The sequence below is a fragment of the Salvelinus alpinus genome, chromosome 26 (genome assembly GCF_045679555.1).
Source record: "Salvelinus alpinus chromosome 26, SLU_Salpinus.1, whole genome shotgun sequence".
NCBI lineage: Eukaryota > Metazoa > Chordata > Actinopteri > Salmoniformes > Salmonidae > Salvelinus > Salvelinus alpinus.
In genome coordinates, this window is record NC_092111.1 from 21,201,849 (window position 1) to 21,226,548 (window position 24,700).

General features: G+C 42.0%; 1 protein-coding gene across 2 annotated transcripts in view; it reads left to right on the forward strand.

Moving 5' to 3' along the window:
• LOC139554931 (retinoic acid receptor beta-like) overlaps nt 1–24,700 on the forward strand; it is a 238,434-nt gene that overhangs the window by 80,010 nt on the left and 133,724 nt on the right. Inside the window, exon 1 of one of the 2 annotated variants that reach the window (XM_071368227.1) lies at nt 15,633–16,406. The exons of the other annotated variant lie outside the window; for it this stretch is intronic. Within the exon in view, the coding sequence (XP_071224328.1) occupies nt 16,250–16,406 (157 nt within the window). The 5' untranslated portion in view covers nt 15,633–16,249. Of the gene's footprint in view, nt 1–15,632; nt 16,407–24,700 lie in introns of those variants that run through there. 2 annotated transcript variants of the gene reach the window in all.

The window sequence follows — 24,700 nt, forward strand, 5'->3', positions numbered from 1 at the left end:
TGGCTTCCCCACCACCACAGAAAGCGCTGAGCTAGGCTGAAACACCTGCATTTTGGAGCTGCCTAACTCAAGAAAGCAAAAAAGAGACCATGTTTGTATGTGCCTTTATTAACTCAGTTATTATTCTTTCTTTTTTTACATTGTTTGCAAACTGATATGTGACACGTATTAATGCCAAAAATAACATGCAAAACAGGCCTGCCCCACATTCAGGGCTCTGCCCCACCTGCCCTGAATCACGGGTCGCCACTGTTGATCATTACTGTAAAATAACCTTTAGCTTTATGTGAGGTTTTACCTGATAAAATATAGCTATAGGCCTCTGAAGTGGCACCACAAATAGAACCCTGTTGTTATGGCACTGTATATACGGTGTGTGTGCTGTTACAGACAGAGAAAAAGCTTCTGTTGTGAAGAGCCTCCTTCACCCTGTTTTTTTCTGCATTTGATCTAAGAAATGGAAAAAAGGTGGCATATAAGTAGTATTCCTAAGCTCCTCACAAAATAGATTTTAATGCTATTTTCTGTGTATGAAACCAGCAGCCAAAGTGAGTGTGTGTGTATGTGTGTGTGTGTGTGTGTGTGTGTGTGTGTGTGTGTGTGTGTGTGTGTGTGTGTGTGTGTGTGTGTGTGTGTGTGTGTGTGTGTGTGGAGAGCCTCTGTAGGTCTGCTCTCAGTGATAAGTAGGGTAGATGTTTCCCCTCATTCAGAGAGGAGGAGTGGGATTCACTTTGATTTGAATGTAGTGAATAGCCCTGATACACAGAGAAAAAACACACTAACCAAACATGCAAACACACATTTGAAAATACACTCATCAATGTTTAGGTGGACACCTACTGTATGCACGCCAAACACCCCCCCCCCCCCCCCCCAACACACACACTCATTCTTTCTTCCCAGTGCATCAGTCATACAGATGTCATATGCCCAGTGTCTGTTCCAAATAGCTAGTTCCCACAGACTGTCTAAGCCCTGCTGTCTGTCATGTGATTGGTCATGGTGGGGCTCACACACACACACACGCTGTGTACACCTCCGCAGGCCCTGTCAGAACCTTGAATACATACTTGGCAGACACACACTCACACAAACACACACCAACCACAGTCAGCTATATTTAGCCTCTGGCCACACTGGGAGTTCAGCTCATCAATTAGATGCCTGTGTAACTGTGCGTGCAGTGTGTTCTTTGCTCAACAAGGCTGTGTGTTGTGGAACTGGCCTGGAGACCGTTGGCAAGAAGCTGAAAAGGAGAACGGCTCAGGGTTATCATGGCTGCTGTGTATGGGCACATACACTGAGTGTACAAAACATTAGGAACATCTTCCTAATATTGAGTTGCACCCCCAACAAGGTGTCGAAAGCGTTCCACAGGGATGCTCACCCATGTTGACTCCAATGCTTCCCAAAGTTGTGTCAAGTTGGCTGGATGTCCTTTGAGTGGTGGACAATTCTTGATAGACATGGGAAACTGTTGAGCATGAAAAACACAGCAGCTTCGCAGTACTTGACACTCAAACCAGTGCACCTGGCACCTACTACCATACCCCGTTCAAAGACACTCAAGTTTTTTCCCTTGCCCATTCACCCTCTGAATGGCAAACATACATAATCCATGTCTTAATTGTCTCACTGCTTAAAAATCCTAATTTAACCTGTTTCCTTCTCTTCATCTACACTGACTGAAGTGGATTTAACAGGTGTTATCAACAAGGGATCATAGCTTTCACCTGGATTCACCTGGTCAGTCTGTTATGGAAAGAGCAGGTGTTCCTAATGTTTTGTACACTCAGTGTATATAGAGGCTATTTTCTCAACATTCCTTTTGCTGGATTTCCACCAGCACACACATAGGATGAACAGACCCTTGTAATTGAGTGAGTTAGTCTTGGTTGGAGTCCAACTGACTGTGGAGCTGTGTTGGGGGAGCGGGACGAACAAAAGACTGTTTGTGTTGGTGTGTGTGTGTCTGTGTGTGTGTGTGTGTGTGTGTGTGTGTGTGTGTGTGTGTGTGTGTGTGTGTGTGTGTGTACAGCAGTACAAACAGAAGGATTTAGGCAACAATGACTAGATGAATGAAACAGTGTTGGACAATAACAACTTAAATAAAAGACAGACAGAGGAATGACAAACAGCTTGGTAACATATTGATGGGTTGGCTCTCAACAACCACGCCAGCAACAGAAACATTGATTAATCCAACCTTTAACTAATTTGTTGTAAATGTCACTAAACAAGCAAACCTCCATGAGTGATGAATAGCAGAACACTGTGAATATCACAACAAATGTTGTATTGATTGAGTTGTCTGTGTCTCTGTATCACCATACCTTCAGACCTTCAGTACACAGTACAGGCCATACAGGTCAATATGATATTCAGAATACAATTCATAATTCTGCTGACTGAAGTTAAACTCATTTACGTAGCTGGATCTCTCTTTTTGTTTCAATCTTTCTCTCTCTTGTCTCTTTTTCTCTCTGCCCCCCCCCCTCTCTCTGCCTCCCTCTCCCTATTTCCCCTTCTCTCTCTTTCTCTCTCTCTCCCTCCTTCTCTCAGTCTGCCTACCCCTTCCTGTCTCTCTGCACCTCTCTCTCCCCCTTCTCCCTCTCTCTCTCTCTCTCTCTCTCTCTCTCTCTCTCTCTCTCTCTCTCTCTCTCTCTCTCTCTCTCTCTCTCTCATAAAAAGACCTGACCTGGTGCCCTACACCAGCTGAGCAGTGAGAACGCTCTAACAACACATTTACTGGGTCATTGGTGTAACCTGCAACAGTCATAGAACGAGCTGAGAGCTCTGTGCTTTTCAGCCCCTGATGTTTGTTGTTATAGTAAATTACAGATAGAAAGGGCAGCATAAGTGGATGTGTTGGGGGAGATGCTGAAGAAAAACAAGGTGGGGGAGATGCTGAAGAAAAACAAGGTGGGGGAGATGCTGAAGAAAAACAAGGTGGGGGAGATGCTGAAGAAAAACAAGGTGGGGGATGGAAGAGAAGATGAGCAGAACAAAAGAGGGGAGTTGAAAGTAGGGTGGGGTTGGGGAATACAAAGTGAGAAAGACTGGAAAGGAGAAGGGGAGCTGGAGGGAGGAGGATAGAGGACAGAGCAGGGAGAGAAAGAGGGAAGGAGTGAGATTGAGAGAAAAATGGGGAGAAAGAGAAAAGCCTCCTCTCTCCTCCACTCTTCCCCTCCTCTCCTTTCCTCTCCCCTCTTCTCCTCTTCTGTCTAGACAGAATCATGGTTGACCCACAGAAAGTAAAGAGAGAGAGAGAGGGAAGAGCAGTGGACAGGGTATTACCTTCCTCTCCTCCTGGGCAGTGGGCAGGTTGCTTGGCCCACAGGAAGGAATGGCCTCTTGCCTCCTCCTGTCTCCTGCTTCCCTGTCCTCTGGGTGACCTCCAGAGAGGGTATACTAACTAGCAGGAGTTATTGGTAAATCAGCCTCTGTCAGCACCGTGGTTATGCTGCATGGACACAGGCCAGTAATGAGAATGGGACTGGTAATAGCACCTGATGAAAAGTAGGAGAAGAGGGAGCCTGACTTTTTCTTTCTCTCACTTTTTTCACTCTCCTTTTTTTGGGCCCTTCCCTCCTTCCTGAGGAGGTTTGTATTCTGTTTACGTTCTGTCGATCATCAATGCCGTTACCTTAAATTCCAAAACACAGGACAGCAAACTCTTTCTTTTGTCTCTCTCTCAGACCCCTCCCTTTCTTTCGCTCTCTCGCTGTCACTCGTACTCCTCTTCTTTATTCTGTCACCTCTCTCTTTTTATAGTTATCACTTTTGTTTTCTGTCAGGGATGGTGAGAGTGGCTGACTAACTGACTCAGGGGATGAAAAAGCAATAGCCTAGGACCTGTGTGTGTATGTATGCACCCACGAATGTGTGCATTCGTGTGTATGTATGTGTACAGTATGTGTGTGCGTGCATGCAAGCGCATGGCTGCCTGACATGTATTGATTCTCTGGCACCAGCCTGCCTAGATTTAGAAATGCCAATACTAGCAACCCCCCAACTCTCTGGTTCATGTTGAGTTCACTTGTCATTTTCTATAATTCTGATAAAATCAAGATGCTTAACAATGATGTAGTTATCCAGCCAGCCAGGCAGGCAGGCTGTCCATGAGCTACCTAATATCTGATGGAATTGTTATTTTCCTTTTGGACGTTAAGCTGTATGATCAGTTACAGGCTGTGTCCTAAATGGTGCCCTATTGCCTATATAGTGCACTACTTTTGACCAGAGGCCTATAGGCTCTGATCAGAAGTAGTGCACTAAAGGGAATAGGGTGCCATTTGGGAGGCAGTGGGGGGGATCTATTTTCCCTTTCTCGGATGTCAGACTTTAAATAGTGTTCTAGAACTAGTGTTGTTATTGTCTGGAAATGAAGTGTGTAGGTTGTTTGCATCTTTGTGAGGTAGAGCAACCATTTCTGAGTGCCTGGGGTGTGTCTTATCTTGTTAGTGTGTGTCTAAAGGATCATTCAGAGTCCACAGACGCAGAGACACGATAGTCCGGCGCCACATTGTGACATAGCTACGCGGCTCTGAGACCACCATCCTGCGGGGAACGCACAGCCCTAACCTCCCCAAAATCCCCAGACAACGCGGCTCTGAGACCACCATCCTGCGGGGGACGCACAGCCCTAACCTCCCCAAAATCCCCAGACAACGCGGCTCTGAGACCACCATCCTGCGGGGGACGCACAGCCCTAACCTCCCCAAAATCCCCAGACAACGTGGCTCTGCGTACGTGTCCTTTATTCATTTGAATGTTTTGACAGTTGGAGAAATAGCTTTAGCTGCGCTGAGAATTAGAAAGAATGAAAGCCAACGGTACAATATTCTAGAACACTGCTGTGCAGACGCGTACACATTTTGGACTCTGATAGACCCTCAAGTGTGCGCCTGCGTTTGAGATGACCATCGATACAGGGAGTACTGAGGGAGAGCTTAGGAGACTTTGAGCGCTAATCTGTGTGAAATCACAGGCCTCAGGGGCGTTGCGGGGCGAGGCGAGGTGTAGAGAGATGGAGAGATGGGGTGATAGTAATGCTACTCTCTGATCAGAGGGTCCGGGGCTCACTGTGTGAAGCCGTCTGAACACCACTAATCCCCCCAGAGCCAATCAGAAGCTTGCAGGGCTGATCGTGAGGCTGTCTGGCTGGAGGATGGGGAGACTGAGGCTCCTTCACACCTCCACAGCAAACAGGGGGAGGATGGAGGGGAGAGAGGACCTGGGAAGGCAAGCGGAGGGAGGTTAAGAAGGAGGCTGGAGGGTTTCTGTGTGGAGGAAAGGCTCAGGTGTGTCTCTAAGTATTTTCCTGTAAGGAATATTTATTTTCTAATATTATATTACAGCCTTTTTTGAGGGTAGGCTCAAGGAAAGAAAAAGTTATATTTTATTTGACCGATTCCAGAGAGGAGACTGATTAGGTTTGGATGAATGCTTTGCTTCCTGCCTCTTCTCTTTCTCTACCTTTTTATACTATTTTCTATTGAGGTAGTTCAGAGAGCTTTGTTAGTGTGATGAATTCACAGCCTTTTTAACCATTGAAAATGACATTTAGAGGTTTTTTCAAAGTTACAATATCGTTGATAGCAGCACATTCACGGTTAATTGGTCATTCACCTTATCCTCTCCTCTAATTGTACTCTCTCTTTTCTCTTTCTTTCTTTGAACTTATCTTCTTCTCCAATCCCCTCCCTCTCCCTATCTCCCCTTCTCTCTCTATCTCCCCCCTCTATTTCTCCCTCTCTCTCTCCCTGTCTCTCTCTGCCTACCCCTCCCTATCTCTCTCTGCTTCCTCCTTGAGGAAACGAAGGAGGATTTGATTGTTTCTGCTGAGCTCCACCATCACTTCCTCTGAAATGTAATGATTTCCCTCTGAGGAGAAAGGTTATTTTCTCTAAGAGGCTGAGGGATACAGGTGTATTATTATACTGCTACTGTACTCTCTTAGCATGATGTTAGACATTTCTTTTGATTTTTTAGACATTTTTTTTTTGTCATTTAGCATCGGCTTTTATCCAGACCGACTTACAGTAGTAAAGTCACCAAGAGAAACAAGAACAGCCAAAAGACAGTGTTTTCCTGTTCTATGTGGTCAATGAGTGGAAGGTAGCCTTATGGTTACGTGTGTTCGGCCAGTAACAAAAGGTCGCTGGTTCGAATCCCTGGGCCGACTAGATTAAAAATCTGTCAATATGCCTTTGAGCAAGGTACTGCCACTAGAATAAAAGTGTGCGTTTCTGCCACTAGAAGCCATTTGTGAAGGTCTGAAGGTTCCCCGTAATTGAAAACTGAATTGACCACAACCCTGGTGGGCTGGGATGTAAATATGACTTTTGCGGGTATTAGGAACATAGCTAATCGGAATAAACAAATGTTTGTAATTAAAGTAGGCGTGTGTGTCATTCTTTTTATTTACTGCATTTAACACGTTAGGAGGACTATTAGCAAAAATACTCATTTGTTATACAAATGCTCTTATTAACTGTAATGACCTCTAATGGTTTACACACACGCGTGCACGAGCTCGTGCGCACACACACACACATGTTGCTTACTGCTGATGAAAATGAGTCCAGCGGCACTGCCAGTTCTTTGTATGGGAGAAGTGTGTAAACAATGAGTGAACTCACATTAAGACACTTAGTGTAATTATACCATCTATATTGACCCTAATATCCAACAGGGGACCCATTGCATTGCTGTGGTACTTAAACTGCTTTCTCTAAATGAGCGTGTGTGTGTAAAGGAGACGACTTTATTGCCTGTTAGTTTGTAATGTAATGTCTCTCTCCCCCCTCTCCACCCCTGGCCTCTGCTACACTGCTAAACGTCCTAATAAACCAACCAAGCTCACCCGCACAGATATCAATGTTTATTAGCTATTGTCCTGAGAGGAACAAGGTTGTAATGTGATACTTGAGGTCCCAGAATGATCTCCAATGAGGTGGGAAATTTTAAGTGCTCAGTTATACATTTTACAATCACAGTGATTCCCTGTCTGTCTCCACTGTTCTGTTCTGTTTTTATCATATATCATTCTCTCTCTGTCTCTCATTCTGTCTCTCGCTCTTCCTCTGTCTCTCTTTCTCTCTTTTTCTCTCTGTCTCTCTTTCTCTCTGTTTATTGTGTGAAGTCATCCATTGTGAAGCTACAGTACACTACACAGTCTCAGTTCATCTAAGGAGAGTAAAGAATGTTGATACTGTGAGATGCGTTTCTATAGACATTGATCCATGCTTTGGATCGTAGGGTTGAACTGAGACGTTGTCGTCAAAGCAAGAAAACTTAGAGAATGCAAGAATGCAAATGCAAATAGAATGCAACTACTCAATCAATGTGTCAGTGTCAGACAATGCATTATCCGTTGTTTTCTTACAGATAGCCCTCTCACATGGAATTAAATAAGTACCATTGCGTGTACAGTATTATCTGTAACGGTTATGAAACAACTTCCAAACATCACACTATGTGTGCATCCCAAATGGCATCCTATTCCCTATTTAGTGCACTACTTTTGACCAGTACCCATAAGGCTCTGGGCCCTGGTGAAAATAGAATACTAAAAAGTGAATAGGTTCCATTTTGGGATGTAGCCTATATTTTTAACAGTTACAGCATACAGAGCACTTGAACGCTGATCGGAAAAACATTTTACTTGTATTTTAATATTGTTTTCTTGGGAAGTTTGTTGTAAATAAGAATATTTGTGCGGGAATGGTTTGTTGTAACCGAATAGATCATAAAGTAAGGGGCAGTTTGGTTTATTTAACGTGTGTGGGGTTTTTGTTGAGTGAGCAGGAGGAGAAAACAGAATGCCCCAAACTGTGTCAGAGTCACAGAGAACTGGAGAATATCAGCCTTCAAAACGCTTCCTTTTTTTCCTTATAGATGACGGATACTATTTAGACCACCATCACGGCCACACAGTGCAAACTAAGACACAAACTGTGGAAAGACATGTACTAACAGAGGGAATGAAAACATGTTGCCTGAACTGTGCAAAAAAGAAAGAACGAGAGAAGGTGTCAAAATAAGTGGCGAAAAGAGAAGGGGGAAATAAATGTATCTTTCAGCACTTTTGGGGTTTGCGTGGTTTTGTTTCTCTGTTGGTGTGTTCTGTTTGCTCTTTCCACACTTCTCTCCTTCTCTCCTTGTATCCGTCTCTCCTTCCACACCTCCATCTCTCAGTCATTCCACCTCTACACCCCTCCATTTCTCCAACCCTTCTCCCCTCCTCTCCCTCCATTCCAGCCACCTCTTCACAACTTTATCCACCTGGAGTCCAATACATTTTCTCTCTTCTTTGTCAGGGAGCTCAGAATAATAGGATATCGTATGAAACATACTCCTGTATTTGTTTCCTTAAGTGTATTGGAGATGAAAATATCATTGTATCATTGACATGAAACACAAACGTACTTTATCTCCAATCTATTGAGAAATAATATTATCTTTGGCTATTGGTCAAGATTTGAAGCCATAAATAGGTGTGAAAATGTAACACATTATCACTTTTCAGGTAAGACCCAGATGCAGACAACGTCGAAGTAACAACAGTTTATTAATCGAACAGGGGCAGGTAAAAGGCAAGTCGAGGTCAGTAACCCAGAAAGGTGGGGCAAAGGTACAGGACGGCAGGCAGGCTCAGGGTCAGGGCAGGCAGAATGGTCAACACCGGGAAAACTAGGAAACAGGAACAATCGAGAGACAGGAGCAGAGGGAAAACCGCTGGCAGGCTTGACGAAACAAAACAAACTGGCAACAGACAAACAGAGAACTCAGGTATAAATACATAGTGGATAATGGAGAAAATGGGCGACACCTGGAGTGGGGTGGAGACAATCACAAAGACAGGTGAAACAGATCAGGGTGTGACACACATTTAATATTGAGTGTTGGCAAATGCTGTTGGGCAAGACTTGAGAGACAAGTTTAAAAATATACTTCCTCTCCAATGATCTTCTAAACAAACATGGACATAACGGTCATGTTCATCCTAATAAACACCTTTTCAAATACATTATATACATTATTTTCATTATTTTCTCAATAAAATAAAAAATAAGAAAATTAAAGCGGCAAAAAGGTATCTATCAGACAACGTGATAACTGAATCCTTAAAGCTCAGGCACAAAAACAGAAAAAACTCACTATCTTTAGCATAGAACAAATTCATCTTTATTTTCTGCATATCACATTACTTCCTAACCAGAGAATACTGAATGTGTGCGTTGGCATGATCTCTAATTCCAGTGGAAAATGAGCTACCCGCCATATTCCTCTTTAGTCATGCGGCTTCAATTAAAAAAGCAGAATGCAACTAAATATACCTATCTGAATGCTGAGCGACCCAAGCAGGATTTACTGCCAGCGCTATAAATAGATCCTCCATCCTCCCCATTAATATCCTATCAAAAGTTTTTTCATTAAAAATAAATGGGAAATACTGTAAAAGATACCTGAAGTTGCTCTCTCTCTCTCTCTCTCAAGCGCACGCGCACTTTATGCAATGATTGAAAGTCTCTTTCCAGAGCTCAAACTAGATAGCAACAATGGCTACTACCTGCTACCTGTCCTGCATATCCCGAATGTGTAGCCTAAACGTCAAGCTTTGCTGCTTTGTCCGGCCTTATTAAATTATGTGCTGTAGGACTTTTTTATGGTCTTGGCCCGCTGGGTTTTTGGCAGCGAGCTACAAGAGCTGCAGGAGCACTGATGCCAGAAAGTGTCTTATCTTGATAGACAGGTTCATTTTCACCTTCTAATTACAGATGGATCTAATCCAGGTGGATTCATTACATGGAAGGGCCTGGCTTATGGGGTAGATGGGGGTGGGGTGAGGGAGAGGTGGGTGGGTGGGTGGGAGTGCATGTGGGTTATTTTTACAGTGGGGTGAGCCAGGCGTGGGTGGCAGATGGTTGGTGCAGGTAGGTTACTGTTACAGTGGGGGGTGCAGGTGGTGTAACAGGGAGGGGGGCTGAAGGGTTCCTAATGTGGTATGGGAGGGAGGGGTGTGTGTGTGGAGAGGGAGGGGATGCAGGCACAGGTGGGTTACTGTTACAGTGGGGCGAGCCGTAGGGGGGCAGTTGGTGTATCCTGTACGTGGAGGGGGGGGGGGTTCTTTTTCAGCTCTCCGCTCTCTCCAGTCTCTCGGCTCTGCTACATTATTCATCAGCATCAAGGGGATAAGTCTCTCCTCCTCTGTAAAAGAGAAGAGCACAGCTGAGCCTCCCTGAAACTCTCTGTAAAACATGTTCATCCCATCCACGCAACATAATCACAAGTTATGACAAGAACTCATCAAGTCTTCTTCAGTGTTTGCTGTTGAAGCCTTCAGTGTTTGGCTACTTTGCCAAGTACTTTCAGTAAGACAATAGCTATTATGTTGTTATTGATACGCACCCAGTATCAGTGGCAGGCTGTTGACTTTGACTGCTTCTAAACATACAACAGAACATGTAATCAGTGCTGAAGTCCCCTTGGGGTTGTGGAAGGGTTGGGGGTCACTTCAGTTTTCATTTTAGTCAAGCCAGCTGGTGAAATAAAGTTCACCCATTTGTCACTTAGGATTTTTCAATTTATGAATTAAGTAAATTCAATTCACTTCACGTCCTCAATTGAAAAATGAATTTAATAATGAATTGACCCCAAACCTAGTTTTAATTGAGCTCATATTGTAGTTGAAATTACATGTAAAATAGAAATACTGACTTTTTTATGGTGCTTTAATATGATAATCAGGCACATTTTAAGTCAGGATATTTTAAGTCACCAAGTTGAAGGAATGACTAATGAGCTAATTATTATTTTGGAGGGGCTGCGGATCTGACTTCTCTAGACCCCTCTTCCCGACAGCTAGGTCCAAAGCTTCTGCGCATGTGTGGGATTCTATACTTCATGCACAGTCTCTGCTCTACACGTTCGACTGCCCAGAAAACAGGCTACTCTGGCGAATGGCATTTGTTTAATAAAGTTAGGTCAAAGCTGAATCATTGGCTGCAAGAGCACATAATGATAGTATTCTACATAACAGAACGGAATATAATAGCATTGTATAACGTTATGATTCTACCACAACGGATCACCCACCCACTAGGGTAGTACTGTATAATGGGCTCATTAACAAGCTACACCTCCTCCCTCAACATTCAAGGAAGTAAAGCTCAGAAGTGGCCTATAGCAGGATAATGAATTAGACCCTAAGCAACTCCGGTACAACAAGGAAATCATTATATTTTTATAACGATATTAGCTTAAAGGTGTTATCTGCAATAGTTACTGCTGTTCAATGGCTATTTCTATTCATGATTTCTATTCACGGAAATATGAATTACGGATTGTAGCTCTAAAAACAGAGAGAGACGTGGGGAGCAGGGACATTAGTTATGTTGGGTCTCTGAAGGGGTTGGTGTATGTGTGTGTCACAGGAGGTTAGTGGCACCGTAATTGGGGAGGACGGACTCGTGGTAATGGCTGGAGCGGAATGTGTGGAATGGTATTAAACACATGGTTTCTATGTGTTCATTGCCATTCCATTCGCTCCGTTCCAGCCATTATTGTGAGCCGTCCTCCCCTCAGCAGCCTCCACTGTGTGTTTGTGTGTGTGTGCTAGGCATATTTCATGTGTGGTCATTAAGCATATTTGATGAGAGGAAATGAGAAGACAGGAAACACTGTGAGGAAGGGTGCATGGACACAATATAAAGAGATGATCAGAGAGATAGCGGGATTAAGTGTGTGTGTGTGACACATGCAGGGTTAGAGAGATGGCTAATGGGATGTTTAGATAGTCGTTGTGAGGTTCAGACTCCTACTGCTCACGATTTCATAACAAAGAGAAGAGAGAGAGAATTTGAGACAAAAGGAGAGAAAGGAAAACTTCAAACTGACTCTCATTTTAGGATCCATAGTGCACCCCTTCCCCAAACAACCACAAAGGACCAATATTTCTTATTCTTCCTAAAGATTTTCTCTGAACTGTAGGACGAGTTATTTCAACGCACATTGGTCATTTTGAAAAACATAAATTCCACAAATGTCATAGTTGAGTGTATCCTCTTCTTTTGATCACAAACAACATAACGTGCCAAACACTCAAACTACAGTATTATTCATATTTTATCAATTACAAACTTATTTTATGCAATGATAGGATTTAGATGAATGTAAATGTCCCTGCCTGTAACAGTGCACATAATGCATACATTAAGTAGCCGAGAAACAAATAGAGTCATAAAGATTCAGATTCAACTTTCCTAATTCTACTACGGATTTCAAATGGTAGTTCAATCATTCTTATTGCTGCCCTTGCACTAATGCACATGTGAGATAAACAACTGACACTTTACTTAATCAGTTCTGTTACCCACATGCCTGTTGTTTTCATGTCAACATAACCATTTTTCAAGTAACTATTTGTCATAAAATAATAATTTAAAAAACAGCAGGAGCGAAGTCGGCTTTTTGCTTTGCAGTCAAAAAAGCCTAGGCTCATAGCCTACGGTAAGTCGTTTTGGGGGTGTGGTGGATGCAGAAAAAAAACATTGCCCGTGCTGAAGACGTCTATATGGGTTCTGCTAATACAGAACTAGTAAAGGCCCAGCGCCCTACTTTTGTTCATTTTTTTTAAACAAAATATATTTGCGTGTTTACCAGCATTTGTAACTTGAGTCTGACAATTATCTGTACAAAACAGTTAATCTGATAATACTTGTGTAATATAAAAATACTTGCTCGATATATGTTTTCCAGTTTCTTGAAATACTTTGCAAATGCAACTTATTTCTATGAAAACTGAAATGGTCCATTCATTCCTTTTCCATTTTAGTAGATGCTCTTATTCAGAGCAACTTACAGTAGTGAGTGCATACATTTTCATACTGGTCACCCGAACCCACAACCCTGGCATTGCAAGCACCGTGCTCTACCAACTGAGCCACATCATCACAAACCACATGATGTCTCAATGTACTCAATTACTGGACTGTCCATTGTTTTTCTTCATGGTGATGGAAAGTCTACAGGTACAACCCTAGATGACCAGCCTATGTACAATACAGTAATGTATATTTACATTAAGTGGTTTGTAAGGATGGTAAATTAATACTGCACAAAAAGTGGTTGTTTTCCATGTTATTTGATCAAGACAAATATTTACTTTGATGTGGATGTTTTGTGTCTTTGCCCATAACTTTGCGCCTTTTGATGTAAATGTTTGATGACAGGGTTTTGTTCTTACGGGATTATATTAGAATGACAATCGCACAGAAAGGGACAGGGCAACAACTCTTACAATTCCAACTATTGAATCCTGCAAGATACTGTTCTTAATTATACAGCTACCTTTTTTGCCAAAGTGGAGATGCTGAAAATATGTTTTTTCCCATGCTACAGACAGGGTTTTTCTTTATTTTCACTATTTTTTACGTTGTAGAATAATAGTGAAGACGTCAAAACTGTGAAATAACGCATATGGAATCATGTAGTAACCAAAAAAGTGTTAAACAAATCCAAATATTTTTTATAAGTTGAGAGAATGCCAAGAGTGTGCAAAGCTGTCATCACCCTTTGCCTTGATGACAGCTTTGCACACTCTTGGCATTCTCTCAACCACCTTCATGAGTTAGTCACTGTATTTCAATTAAGGTGTGCCTTGTTAAAAGTGAATTTGTGGAATTTCTTTCCTTAAGGCAATCAGTTGTGTTGTGACAAGGTATGGGTGGCATACAGAAGATAGCCCTATTTGGTAAAAGACCAAGTCCATATTATGGCAAGAACAGCTCAAATAAGCAAAGAGAAATGACAGTCCATCATTACTTTGCGACATGAAGGTTAGTCAATGTGGTACATTTCAAGAACTTTGAAAGTGTCTTCAAGTGTAGTTGCAAAAACCATCAAGCGCTATGATGAAACAGGCTCTCATGAGGACCGCCACAAGAAAGGAAAACCCAGAGTTACCTCTGCTGCAGAAGATAAGTTCATTAGATTTACCAGCCTCATAAATTGCAGCCCAAATAAATGCTTCACAGAGTTCAAGTAACAGACACATCTCAACATCAACTGTTCAGATGAGGATGTGTGAATCAAGACACGAGCAATGGACATTAGACCTGTGGAAATCTGTCCTTTGGTCTGATGAGTCCAAATTTGAGATGTTTGGTTCCAACCGCCGTGTCTTTGTGATACGCAGAGTAGGTGAACGGATTATCTCTGCATGTGTGGTTCCCACTGTGAAGCATGGAGGAAGAGGTGTGATGGTGTGAGGGTGCTTTGCTGGTGACACTGTCAGTGATTTATTTAGAATTCAAGGCACACTTAACCAACATGGCTACCACAGCATTCTGCAGTGATATGCCATCCCATCTGGTTTGCGCTTAGTGGGATTATACTTTGTTTTTCAACAGGACAATGACCCAACACACCTCCAGCCTGTGTAAGGGCTATTTGACCAAGAAGGAGAGTGATGGAGTGCTGCGTCAGATGACTTGGCCTCCACAATCACCTGACCTCACATTGAGATGGTTTGGGATGAGTTGGACCGCAGAGTGAAGGAAAAGCAGCATATGTGGGAACTCCTTCAAGACTTTTGGAAAAGCATTCCTCATGAAGCTGGTTGAGAGAACGCCAAGAGTGTGCAAAGCTGTCATCAAGGCAAACTTTGAAGAATCTAAAATCTATTTGGATTTGTATAACACTTTTTTGGCTACTACATGATTCCGTATGTGTCATTTCATCGTTTTGATGTCTTCACTATTATTATACAATGTATAAAAAATTAAAAAGAGAAATTCTTGAATGAGTAGGTGTGTCCAAACTTTTTACTGGTACTTTTTCACTGTCTGTGAAAAAATATTTTTTTCCCCAAATATATATATAAAAAAAAATTGATATAATTATTTTTCAGGGGGTGCTGCAGCACTCTCAGCACCCATACTTGATGCGGCTATGCCTAGGCTACATAGCTTTGCACTATATGGAATTTCTATAATCACATACTTCTTCACCAGGTATCCCCCTTTCCCCTTCCTTTCATGGTTCATGCCCTTTCTGAAGTAGGCTAGGACCAAACAAGTGCATGAGACTTGACTTGAGTTACAATGTAAGGTTCATGCCCTTTCTGAAGTAGGCTAGGACCAAACAAGTGCATGAGACTTGACTTGAGTTACAATGTAAGATGTGTTTGTAATACTCTAAAATCGAAATGTTATTCAAACATTGTTACAATGTTAAAATTACCCATAGTTGATTGCAGTAGAATTAAACACAATTTGTGTTTTTAAATATTTTTTCTTTATCAGATTGCTTAGTTTCGTTTTTATTGACACATAAAATGTATTCTCTTTGAAACATTTGTAGACTATAATTTTGCTCTGATACACTGTAATAGCCTAGGTGGTAGGCTAGATTGTGAACAAATCGAAGTGAGCTACTTGGACGCTTCATTTGAGATTCATAAATCAAATGAAACTTTTCATGAATTTAGAAATGTGTTTTTATCGCAAGAAAATATAGTGTATAGCGTTCTTTCGAGGGAAAAGAACGTTATGCGCTGTGAGCTCGAGCTGCCTGCCTTTTATCTTTCTGCCTGGCTCGCGCTGCTGCGCTGCTGCTGGTTGTGAGGCTCGCGCTGCACGGTGTGTGAGAATCCTGGGACTTGGTGATGTCAAACTGGTTGGGTCATTTGAAGGTTAGCTGCCTCGGATGGGTTCATAGAAAGTTCACTCGCATATATTAGGCAATTCAATCTTTCATTCTCTGTGTCCAAACTAGTAGGAAATGAGCTGCATGGAGGCAGGATAACCCATTCGTTATCCGAACGGGGAGACGTGGTTTTAAAACGCGATCTGTGATATTTATAAGAAAAATATTTTCAATACGGCGGGCTCGAGCGAGGACGGTGTTGTTAATGGCACGGCACGGGACGGGACAGTGCAAAACGTTTATACGATAAACACGTTGGGACGTTACGGAGCTGACTGACACCTTTTCATTGCAACAACCGGACTCCGGAGGAAAATGGCAAATCATAATTTGGGTCAATTACAAGCTTTTAGCGGTGTTGTCTGTCATAGTTCTTGATTGTTTTAGTCTAGGAAGAAGACCAAGATTTTACGTGCCAAAAAAGGGTCAGAATTTGATGGAGTTGTGTGCACTTATGTTTGCGATTCTTACCCACACCTCAATGACCCTTTAAAGGCACACAATAACAGGGTGACTGTTGCGACTAAGGGACATCATGTTTGACTGTATGGATGTGCTAGCGGTGAGCCCGGGACAAATGTTGGATTTCTACACTTCGCGTCCCTCTTCGTGCATGCTGCAAGAGAAGGCACTGAAAGCGTGCTTCAGCGGGCTCGCTCAGAGAGACTGGCAACACCGCCGGAGCGCACAGTGTAGGTTCACTTTTGTTCCCTTCCCTTTCATTTCATGTGTCAACAGCCTAGTAGCCTAATAACTGTAGTCTATCATAACAATGACATAATCAAATTATAATAGCCATGATGTGCCTGGCTTGTCTGATTGATCCCGCTATCTCTCTGATTATCTCTTTATATTGTGTCCATGCACCCTTCCTCACAGTGTTTCCTGTCTTCTCATTTCCTCTTGTCTAATATGCTTAATGACCAGACATGAAATATGCCCAACACACACACACACACACACACACACACACACACACACACACACACACACACACACACACACACACACACACACACCCATCATTGCCTCCTAAATCACCCTAATGTGCCATAAAGAGTGTTGTAGGGTGTACCTGTCTCTGAGTGTTAAGTGACTAGTTAGAAAACTTCTTCAAGAATTAAACAATAGAAGAGAATAAATACTTTATTGGCCATAATTTATTTTACAGAAATGTTCTCAAATGACTTGTAGAGCAGCCATTGAGTTAATTTGTAACAACTCACTTTTTTTTGTCCTGTCACTGTGACATGGCCCTATGCTTGAAGTGTTCCTCCTAGTCCTAGCCTTGTCATATTTCATCTGTACACACTTGGTTAATACATTCTGGATGTGGAAACAGCTCCCTACAGCAGGCTGATGTATGTTCAGGTGCGATGTCTCAAATGCAACCCTACTCTCTACATTGTGTATTTATTTTGACCAGAGCTCTATGGGGAATAGGGTGCCATTTGGGACACAGACAGTATGTGATCCCCAGGTCCCTACACAGGGTTGAGGAATGTACAGAGTAAACATGGGCAAGCTGTGCCTTGACACCTCCCTCCCTCTGCCTTTACACCTCCCTCCCTCTGCCTTGACACCTCCCTCCCTCTGCCTTGACACCTCCCTCCCTCTGCCTTGACACCTCCCTCCCTCTGCCTTGACACCTCCCTCTGCCTTGACACCTCCCTCTGCCTTGACACCTCCCTCCCTCTGCCTTGACTCTCCTTCCCTCTGCCTTGAGACCTCCCTCCCTCTGCTTCGACACCTCCCTCCCTCTGCCTTGACATCTCCCTCCCTCTGCCTTGACACCTCCCTCCCTCTGCTTCGACACCTCCCTCCCTCTGCCTTGACACCTCCCTCCCTCTGCTTCGACACCTCCCTCCCTCTGCCTTGACAAGTTTATCAAGATTGGAATTGTTGGGCAGTGTTTTTACAGCTAATGCTGGTTTGCCTGAGGCTTATGCTGTGCAGGTGTTAGTACACATGCATATACACACACTCTCAATTCGAATAAACACATACAAGAACACACACATACATGTAATAGTGCCAGACATGCACACAAACATATACAGTTGGCATTACTGTTCTGATTTGAGTTGTCCTTGATGTCCTTTGGTTTTTTCCTTTTTTTTCTTTTTTTTCCTTTTTTCCCTTGGTTGTTGGTGCATTGGGGGGGTTCTTGGGGGTGGGGAATGGAATTAATTGTATTTTTTATAGATGTTTTTTCTTCTGGGGGGACTGTGGGAGGGGTCTCGAATGGTTGAGGGATAGCTATTGGGGAGGAGGGAGGGTTCGGGTTCACGTTTTTTGGCCTGGTGGGAGATCTGTCATCGTGCCCTTGAGCAGGGCATTGACCCTGGATGCTTCTGTGTGTCGCTCTGAATGGGAGTCTGTTGGATGACTGGTGTGGTGTAGTTGTTGAGCGGCTTCACTGCAAGTATATTGTATGTTTCGGATATTCAATAAAAAACATTTTTTTTTAAATGATTGGATTTGTTTTCAAAATTCATTGTGGGTCTGTGTAATCTGAGATAAATATGTGTCTCTGAAATGGTTTCTCTCTCTCAATTCAATTCAATTCAATGGGCTTTATTGGCATGGAAAACATATGTTAACATTGTCAAAGCAAGTGAAATAGATCATAAACAAAAGTGAAATAAACAATCAAAAATGTATTCTCTCTGTTTCTCTCTTTCTCTCTGACACTGAATTAGATAAATGTCCTTTTCAAAAAGGTTAGCCGGCTACAATTGGAAAATGTCAACCTGTGCATTCTGAACGGCCTGTTCCATGGCTATAGACAGACCTGTTTTATACGGTCTATGAGAGACCCTTTTTTTCTGACAAGAATGATGGCACACAGCACACACTCTCTTTATACACTTCATATACAGAACATTGCTAAAAAAAGCATTTTTTTACACACTGACTCACAGAAGTAGGCTAGCCTGTCTATCCTATCACACATTCAAGTCAGTGTTTTGCAGCTAGATAATAACCTTAGGTTATGGAATACTTCGTTTATCTGTGTGTGTTTGCCTGAGCCCCCTCCAAAAAGCACAATCGCCGGCAAGTCAAGTGTTTGTTTATGCTCTCTCCCTGGCCCGGCCCCTACACTTGATTTATTTTGATAGTTTAACGACCAGAGAGCAGATAATGTTAAGCTGCCATGCTGTCTGTCACTTCACAACACTTCCCAGGACGTGTGTGCTAGAGGCACAAATCATAGCGAAGTGGCCCTTATCAGTAGCAGCAAAAGTGGAAAAGGTGGCTACTGCTACTCACCCCACTTCACTGCGCTCCTACAGTAGGCTACTCTCTCCATTGTTTAAACTAAGCAATTCATCTCAAGAATATGAATAGCCTCTCTTTATTTGTTTAATTAGATTTGTTTGTATTTTGTCTTTTTATGCCATATCAAATATTGCTAATTTGTTTATCTGGCAAAACAGATTTAATCCCACGTAAAATATATTCCTATTTATAAAACAATAATCACTGTAAGAATACATAATGAATGAAATGATAATAAATCAATACATCATATTTAAAATAATAACCATCATTTACAATTTTTCTTCATTTTAAATGGTTTGTAGATGCAAATTTCAGTTCTACATTTGCACCATCAAATTTGTCTGCATTGTTGTTAAATCCTCATATTTCAGTTTCAACCTCATTTTGATCATCTCAATTGATGGTTTAGCTGAACTGTTATATGTGCAGACTGCATATATCGTATGAAAGGTTTGTGTGTGTGTGTGTTTGTCTGAACACCTTACATGAGAGAGAACAGAGAATGCTGTAACTGTATTCCATGGATTTATACTATTCTCCAGGTGTAGTAGCTAGGGCAGTGTACCCTTTGTCATTGATAAGACTTATCTGTGGTGTGATCACTAATAGAAAAGGTCATAAGTGAGTGTGTGTACGCGTGTGTGTGTGCTACGTAATTAAATCATCTTGAACATTAAAGTATAAGTAACTCATCATGGTCATTAATCACCACACACAAGGTGCATTTGATTAGCATTTCAATGCAATTAGAAAACCATTTGCCATTCATGCACAGAGGGTGTGTGTGTGTGTGTTGCAAATTACCCCGATAACAGACTCGCTTGAATTCATCACCAAGGCAATGGAGCGAAACAAGATAGAACCGATTGTGGTTTTCTTTATCTCCCCCACTATTTCATATGCATAGACTGCACATTAGCCTTGTGGCATTGGACTCATCTTGCAACACTTTGCCCTCTCTCATGTTTAAATAAGGACCAGTTAAAATTGGACTTTGATTTGAAGAGCTTCCCGAAGAGGTCCTTGAAACTTTGTTTTTTATAATTAATTTATTCAGTACAATGGAACCCACAAGGATTTAAATTAAATCTATTCACTATGAGCTGCGCTCCATACACACATACGCACACTTGTGCAGGCATGCACAAGCACATACACACACACACACACACACACACACACACACACACACACACACACACACACACACACACACACACACACACACACACACACACACTTGTGCAGACATGCGCAAGCACATACACACACACACACACACACACACACACACACACACACACACACACACACACACACACTTGTGCAGACATGCGCAAGCACATACACACACACACACACACACACACACACACACACACACACACACACACACACACACACACACACACATACACACACACACACACACACACACACTTGTGCAGACATGCGCAAGCACATACACACACACACACACACACACACACTTGTGCAGAAATGCGCAAGCACGTGCGCACACACAAGCCTTCTTATTTTAGAATGAGCGGGAATACTAATTGTTGTGCGAAGGATACAATGAGAAGGGGTTGGTGTCCATGTGTATTTGTGTGTGTGTGTATTTGTGTGTGTTTGTGTGTGTGTGTGTTAAAGTAGAGGGATCAGTGGCATTGTGTTGAACATGAGAGGATGAATACAGAAGTGATATTATGATGTGCAATGCATGCTCTAAAAACATAGACACACAGAGAAATATTTTCAAAATGTATAGCTTAGTTTTATATTAAGGACATTGTTATTTTTATTTGTTGGTTTTACATCATATAATAGACGTCCAGGACAGTAATGTACAGCTATTCGTTACCATAGGTACTACTGTATTATGTATAGGCCTATAGATTTCAAGGTTATTGGAAAATGCCATTACATTTTTCTATTAACTGAAAATTACAATATGAGGATCATCTTTGAGAAACTTGAGAATATTGTATGGATTCAGTCCTTTGAAAGAAATAGTAGTCATAGAATTCTGACAGTTCACGACAGTACAATATGACTGTTTTCTTTTTCTGTAATAGATATTGCTGTGGCTTTGGAAGCTGTAATCCCAAGGGCCGATGAAACATTCAAACGATTCACACGTTCACTTAAAGGGTCTAAGGGCTAGCCATTGTCAAATAAGTAAAGCACAATATTGATGGTAAAAAAACTTGTTCAGATATTGCTAAGGAGGTTAGTTGACTCCCATCCTATTGTCCTCTTATTCTTCTAGTGAAGTAGGTTATACAATGAATTGCTGATTTGTATTGCATGGATTGTATATGACTTGGGCAGGCATAATAGTTCCTAAAGATTGTGTGTGTGTGTCTTTGTGTTTGTGGGTGTGTTTACGTGTTTGTGTGTGTATGTGTGTGCGCACTCACGTGTTTGTGTGTGTGCCTGCCTACTTAAGTGTGTATATTGTGTGTGTGTGTGTGTGTACACGTGTGTGCTTCCATACACATGTATCAACAGTCTCATGTTTTCTCTGCAGTTTCATCCGTGTAGCTGAACAACAACAAATACACATCTTTCCAATGCATTGTTCTCCCTTTGTTGTAAACCGTGAGCAGACAGTCAGACCATGCTTCACATAACATTGTGATATAATATACAACTACAGCCTGTCATATGTATTCATTAGGGCCTGTCCCTGTTTTTCTCTTCATGTGATTCAGATAGGGACATGAAAGACCATGGTACAGCTTTCACACCAAGCTGATTCAGCGGGCATGTGAAACGACGTTGGAGGGGGATGGATGGGGGGATAAAATGGAGGGTAGCAACTATGAAACGAAAGGGAAGCTGTCGGATGCTGGGTTGTGTTTAATGGAGAGGGAGTTTTTAGGGAGTTTTACTGGACCCCCGCTTTGAGACAGGAGGGACAACAGTCAGCACCACATTCAGCACGCCAGCGACGGGGACAGAGGCTGCAGTGCTGGAACACCACACCACTGCCTGCTGGTTCCAGATCTGTCAGGCCATTCTCAATGTTTGGCACTGACAATGACCATAGGAATTGGCTATACAGCACAAACAGATCTGGGGCCATGCTATGCCACCCAAGGGGCCAGGGTTCCGGTTTGGAAGCACGGTTTTGACTAATCCTACAGTCTTGCTTCGGTACTGCAGTTTAACTGACATCCGGCCCAGAAAGACAATTTCCATAGACATCCCCATAGAGTCAAATTTGAACATTTCTAATAAGTCACTTTAGTCGTCACCTTTGTGCACAAAACATCCATTTAATTATTCATATAATTGTCGCTGAGGACGATTTTAAAAAATGAGATATTGGCATTTTATATTCATCCAATCTCTGCCATGATGACATGAGCCTGCTCGCGCTGCTCCCTGTGCGCACTCAGTGTAGTGTGCATGTGAAGCTGGGCCATATAAACCTGATGGAACCCAGATATACCGTAGACGGTCCATGAATCGTAGATTACTTAGAAAAATGGTCGGAAATCTTGGATGCAGTTCACTTACTCTCCCGAGGAAGAAACTCCCATTATTCTTGAAGAGGCTGAAAGGCTGCATTTATTTGATTTCACTCTTAACATTTGTCAGATGTCACTCTGACATGATGGATGGTGACGCACTTTTATATGGCTGCTAAAAATGAAACAATTAGCAATAAATAAATTTTGACATTTGTGACCGACCGGCTCAATTTGGTTTTCAGCAAAATTTGCAGTTGTGTTTTTTTATTTTTTTTACATTGGATCAAAGTAGAGACTCAGAGCTATAAAATGGTCAATCATACACTACCGTTGAGTAACAATGGGAAAGTAATTCTGCTTTGAAAGTTTATCAACTTGTAACCTCACTTTTGAGAAAATGGCCCTTGAATATTTGGGACCTACAGGAGAGCTTTTCTCGGTCTACACCCATTCAGCATCGTTCACACCTTCTTAAGCTTTAACCTCACCCATCTCTTTAAGGAATCACATGTGAGGCCATGTACTAAACAACCAAAGATTTCAAGACTAAAGGCTGGTTTATACTACGTGTGTGTTCGTAAATTTAATCTGGAGTGCCAGAGTGTGCTCGGGCATTCATAAATTCAGATCATTGTCAGATAGTCCGTTCGTAAATTCAGAGTATTTCGCTCTCTGAGTATTCAGAGCGCACACTGGACTATTTCGCCGAGAGGTAGGGTTGATCCGAGCGTTCTGACCTAACAACAGCAGTCAAGCACCCAAACTAACTGGCTAACGTTGGCTAGCTTGCTAGCTACTTCCAGACACAAATGAGAGAACAGCTCACTCTGACCATTTTACTTGCCCTAGCAGAGCTGGTTAGGCTGTTATGTTATCCAGAGCGTTGGTGACTGCAACTGTGCTACTGGCAAACATTTTATTACACATTTTTGCCAACGTTTACTGACACTGGCCATATTCAACTGGTGTTGAGCGGTCGTAAATTCATCAGTTCCTAAGCCAGGCCTTTTATCCTTTGCTCCACCAAGAAAGCTCTCTCTTGTGACCCACCGCCTGGATTCAGTCCTATGGAGCAACATTTGAAATTTTGTTTTTTACTTTGGATAAAAGTAGACTGAGGGCTAGAAAATAGTAAACAACCAAATATTTCAAGACTAAAAGTGGTAAAAGTAGTAGCCTACAATAAGGGAAAACTCCAGGTAAAAATATACTTTATCTATTCCTTGGCCTATATCCTAATCTGACTTTGGTGCAGGTCATGTTGTTCTTCACATTACCGTCTGTTGTAAACACACACTATATCAAATAAAAGTTTATTTGTCAAATGCACAGTATACAGAAGGTGTAAATGGTACAGTGAAGTGGTTACTTGCATAGTAGCAATATCAAAAACAGAAAGTGTCCTGATACAAATATTTTATAAATATTTTACAATTATTAGATGACGCTTATCCAGACACACTGGTCTAAATGGATGGGTCATGTATAACCACCCCCCAGCAACATCTAGCGAAGTGGATGGGTCACTATTGTCTAGACATGTACACATGTTTATGAAATTATCTCATCAAAAAAAGAAACAGCCCTTTTTCAGGACTCTGTCTTTCTAAGATAATTCGTAGAAATCCAAATAACTTCACAGATCTTCGTTGTAAAGGGTTTAAACACTGTTTCCCATGCTTGTTCAATGAACCATAAACAATTAATGAACATGCACCTGTGGAACGGTCGTTAAGACACTAACAGCTTACAGACGGTTGGCAATTAAGGCCACAGTTATGATGACTTAGAACACCAAAGAGGCCTTTCCACTGACTCTTTGATCAATTTACGTCTCAGTTGTTGAATCTTGTTATGTTCATACAAATATTTACACATGTTAAGTTTGCTGAAAATAAACGCAGTTGACAGTGAGAGGACGTTTCTTTTTTTGCTGAGTTTACAATAGATAACTGTAATCACCCCAAACACATCTGTCTATCTTGATGGGTCATGTAATCATTTGGCGAAGTGGAGTCTTTTGTTTAGACATGTAGCTAGCTAGCTAATCAATGAACCGGAATAATCCCAACTCATACTACTACCAATACAAACATTGTCATATAAAAAAAATAAAAAAATAAAATGTTATTTAACCTTTATTTAACTAGGCAAGTCAGAACAAATTCTTATTTACAATGACGGCCTGCCGGGGAACAGTGGGTTAACTGCCTTGTTCA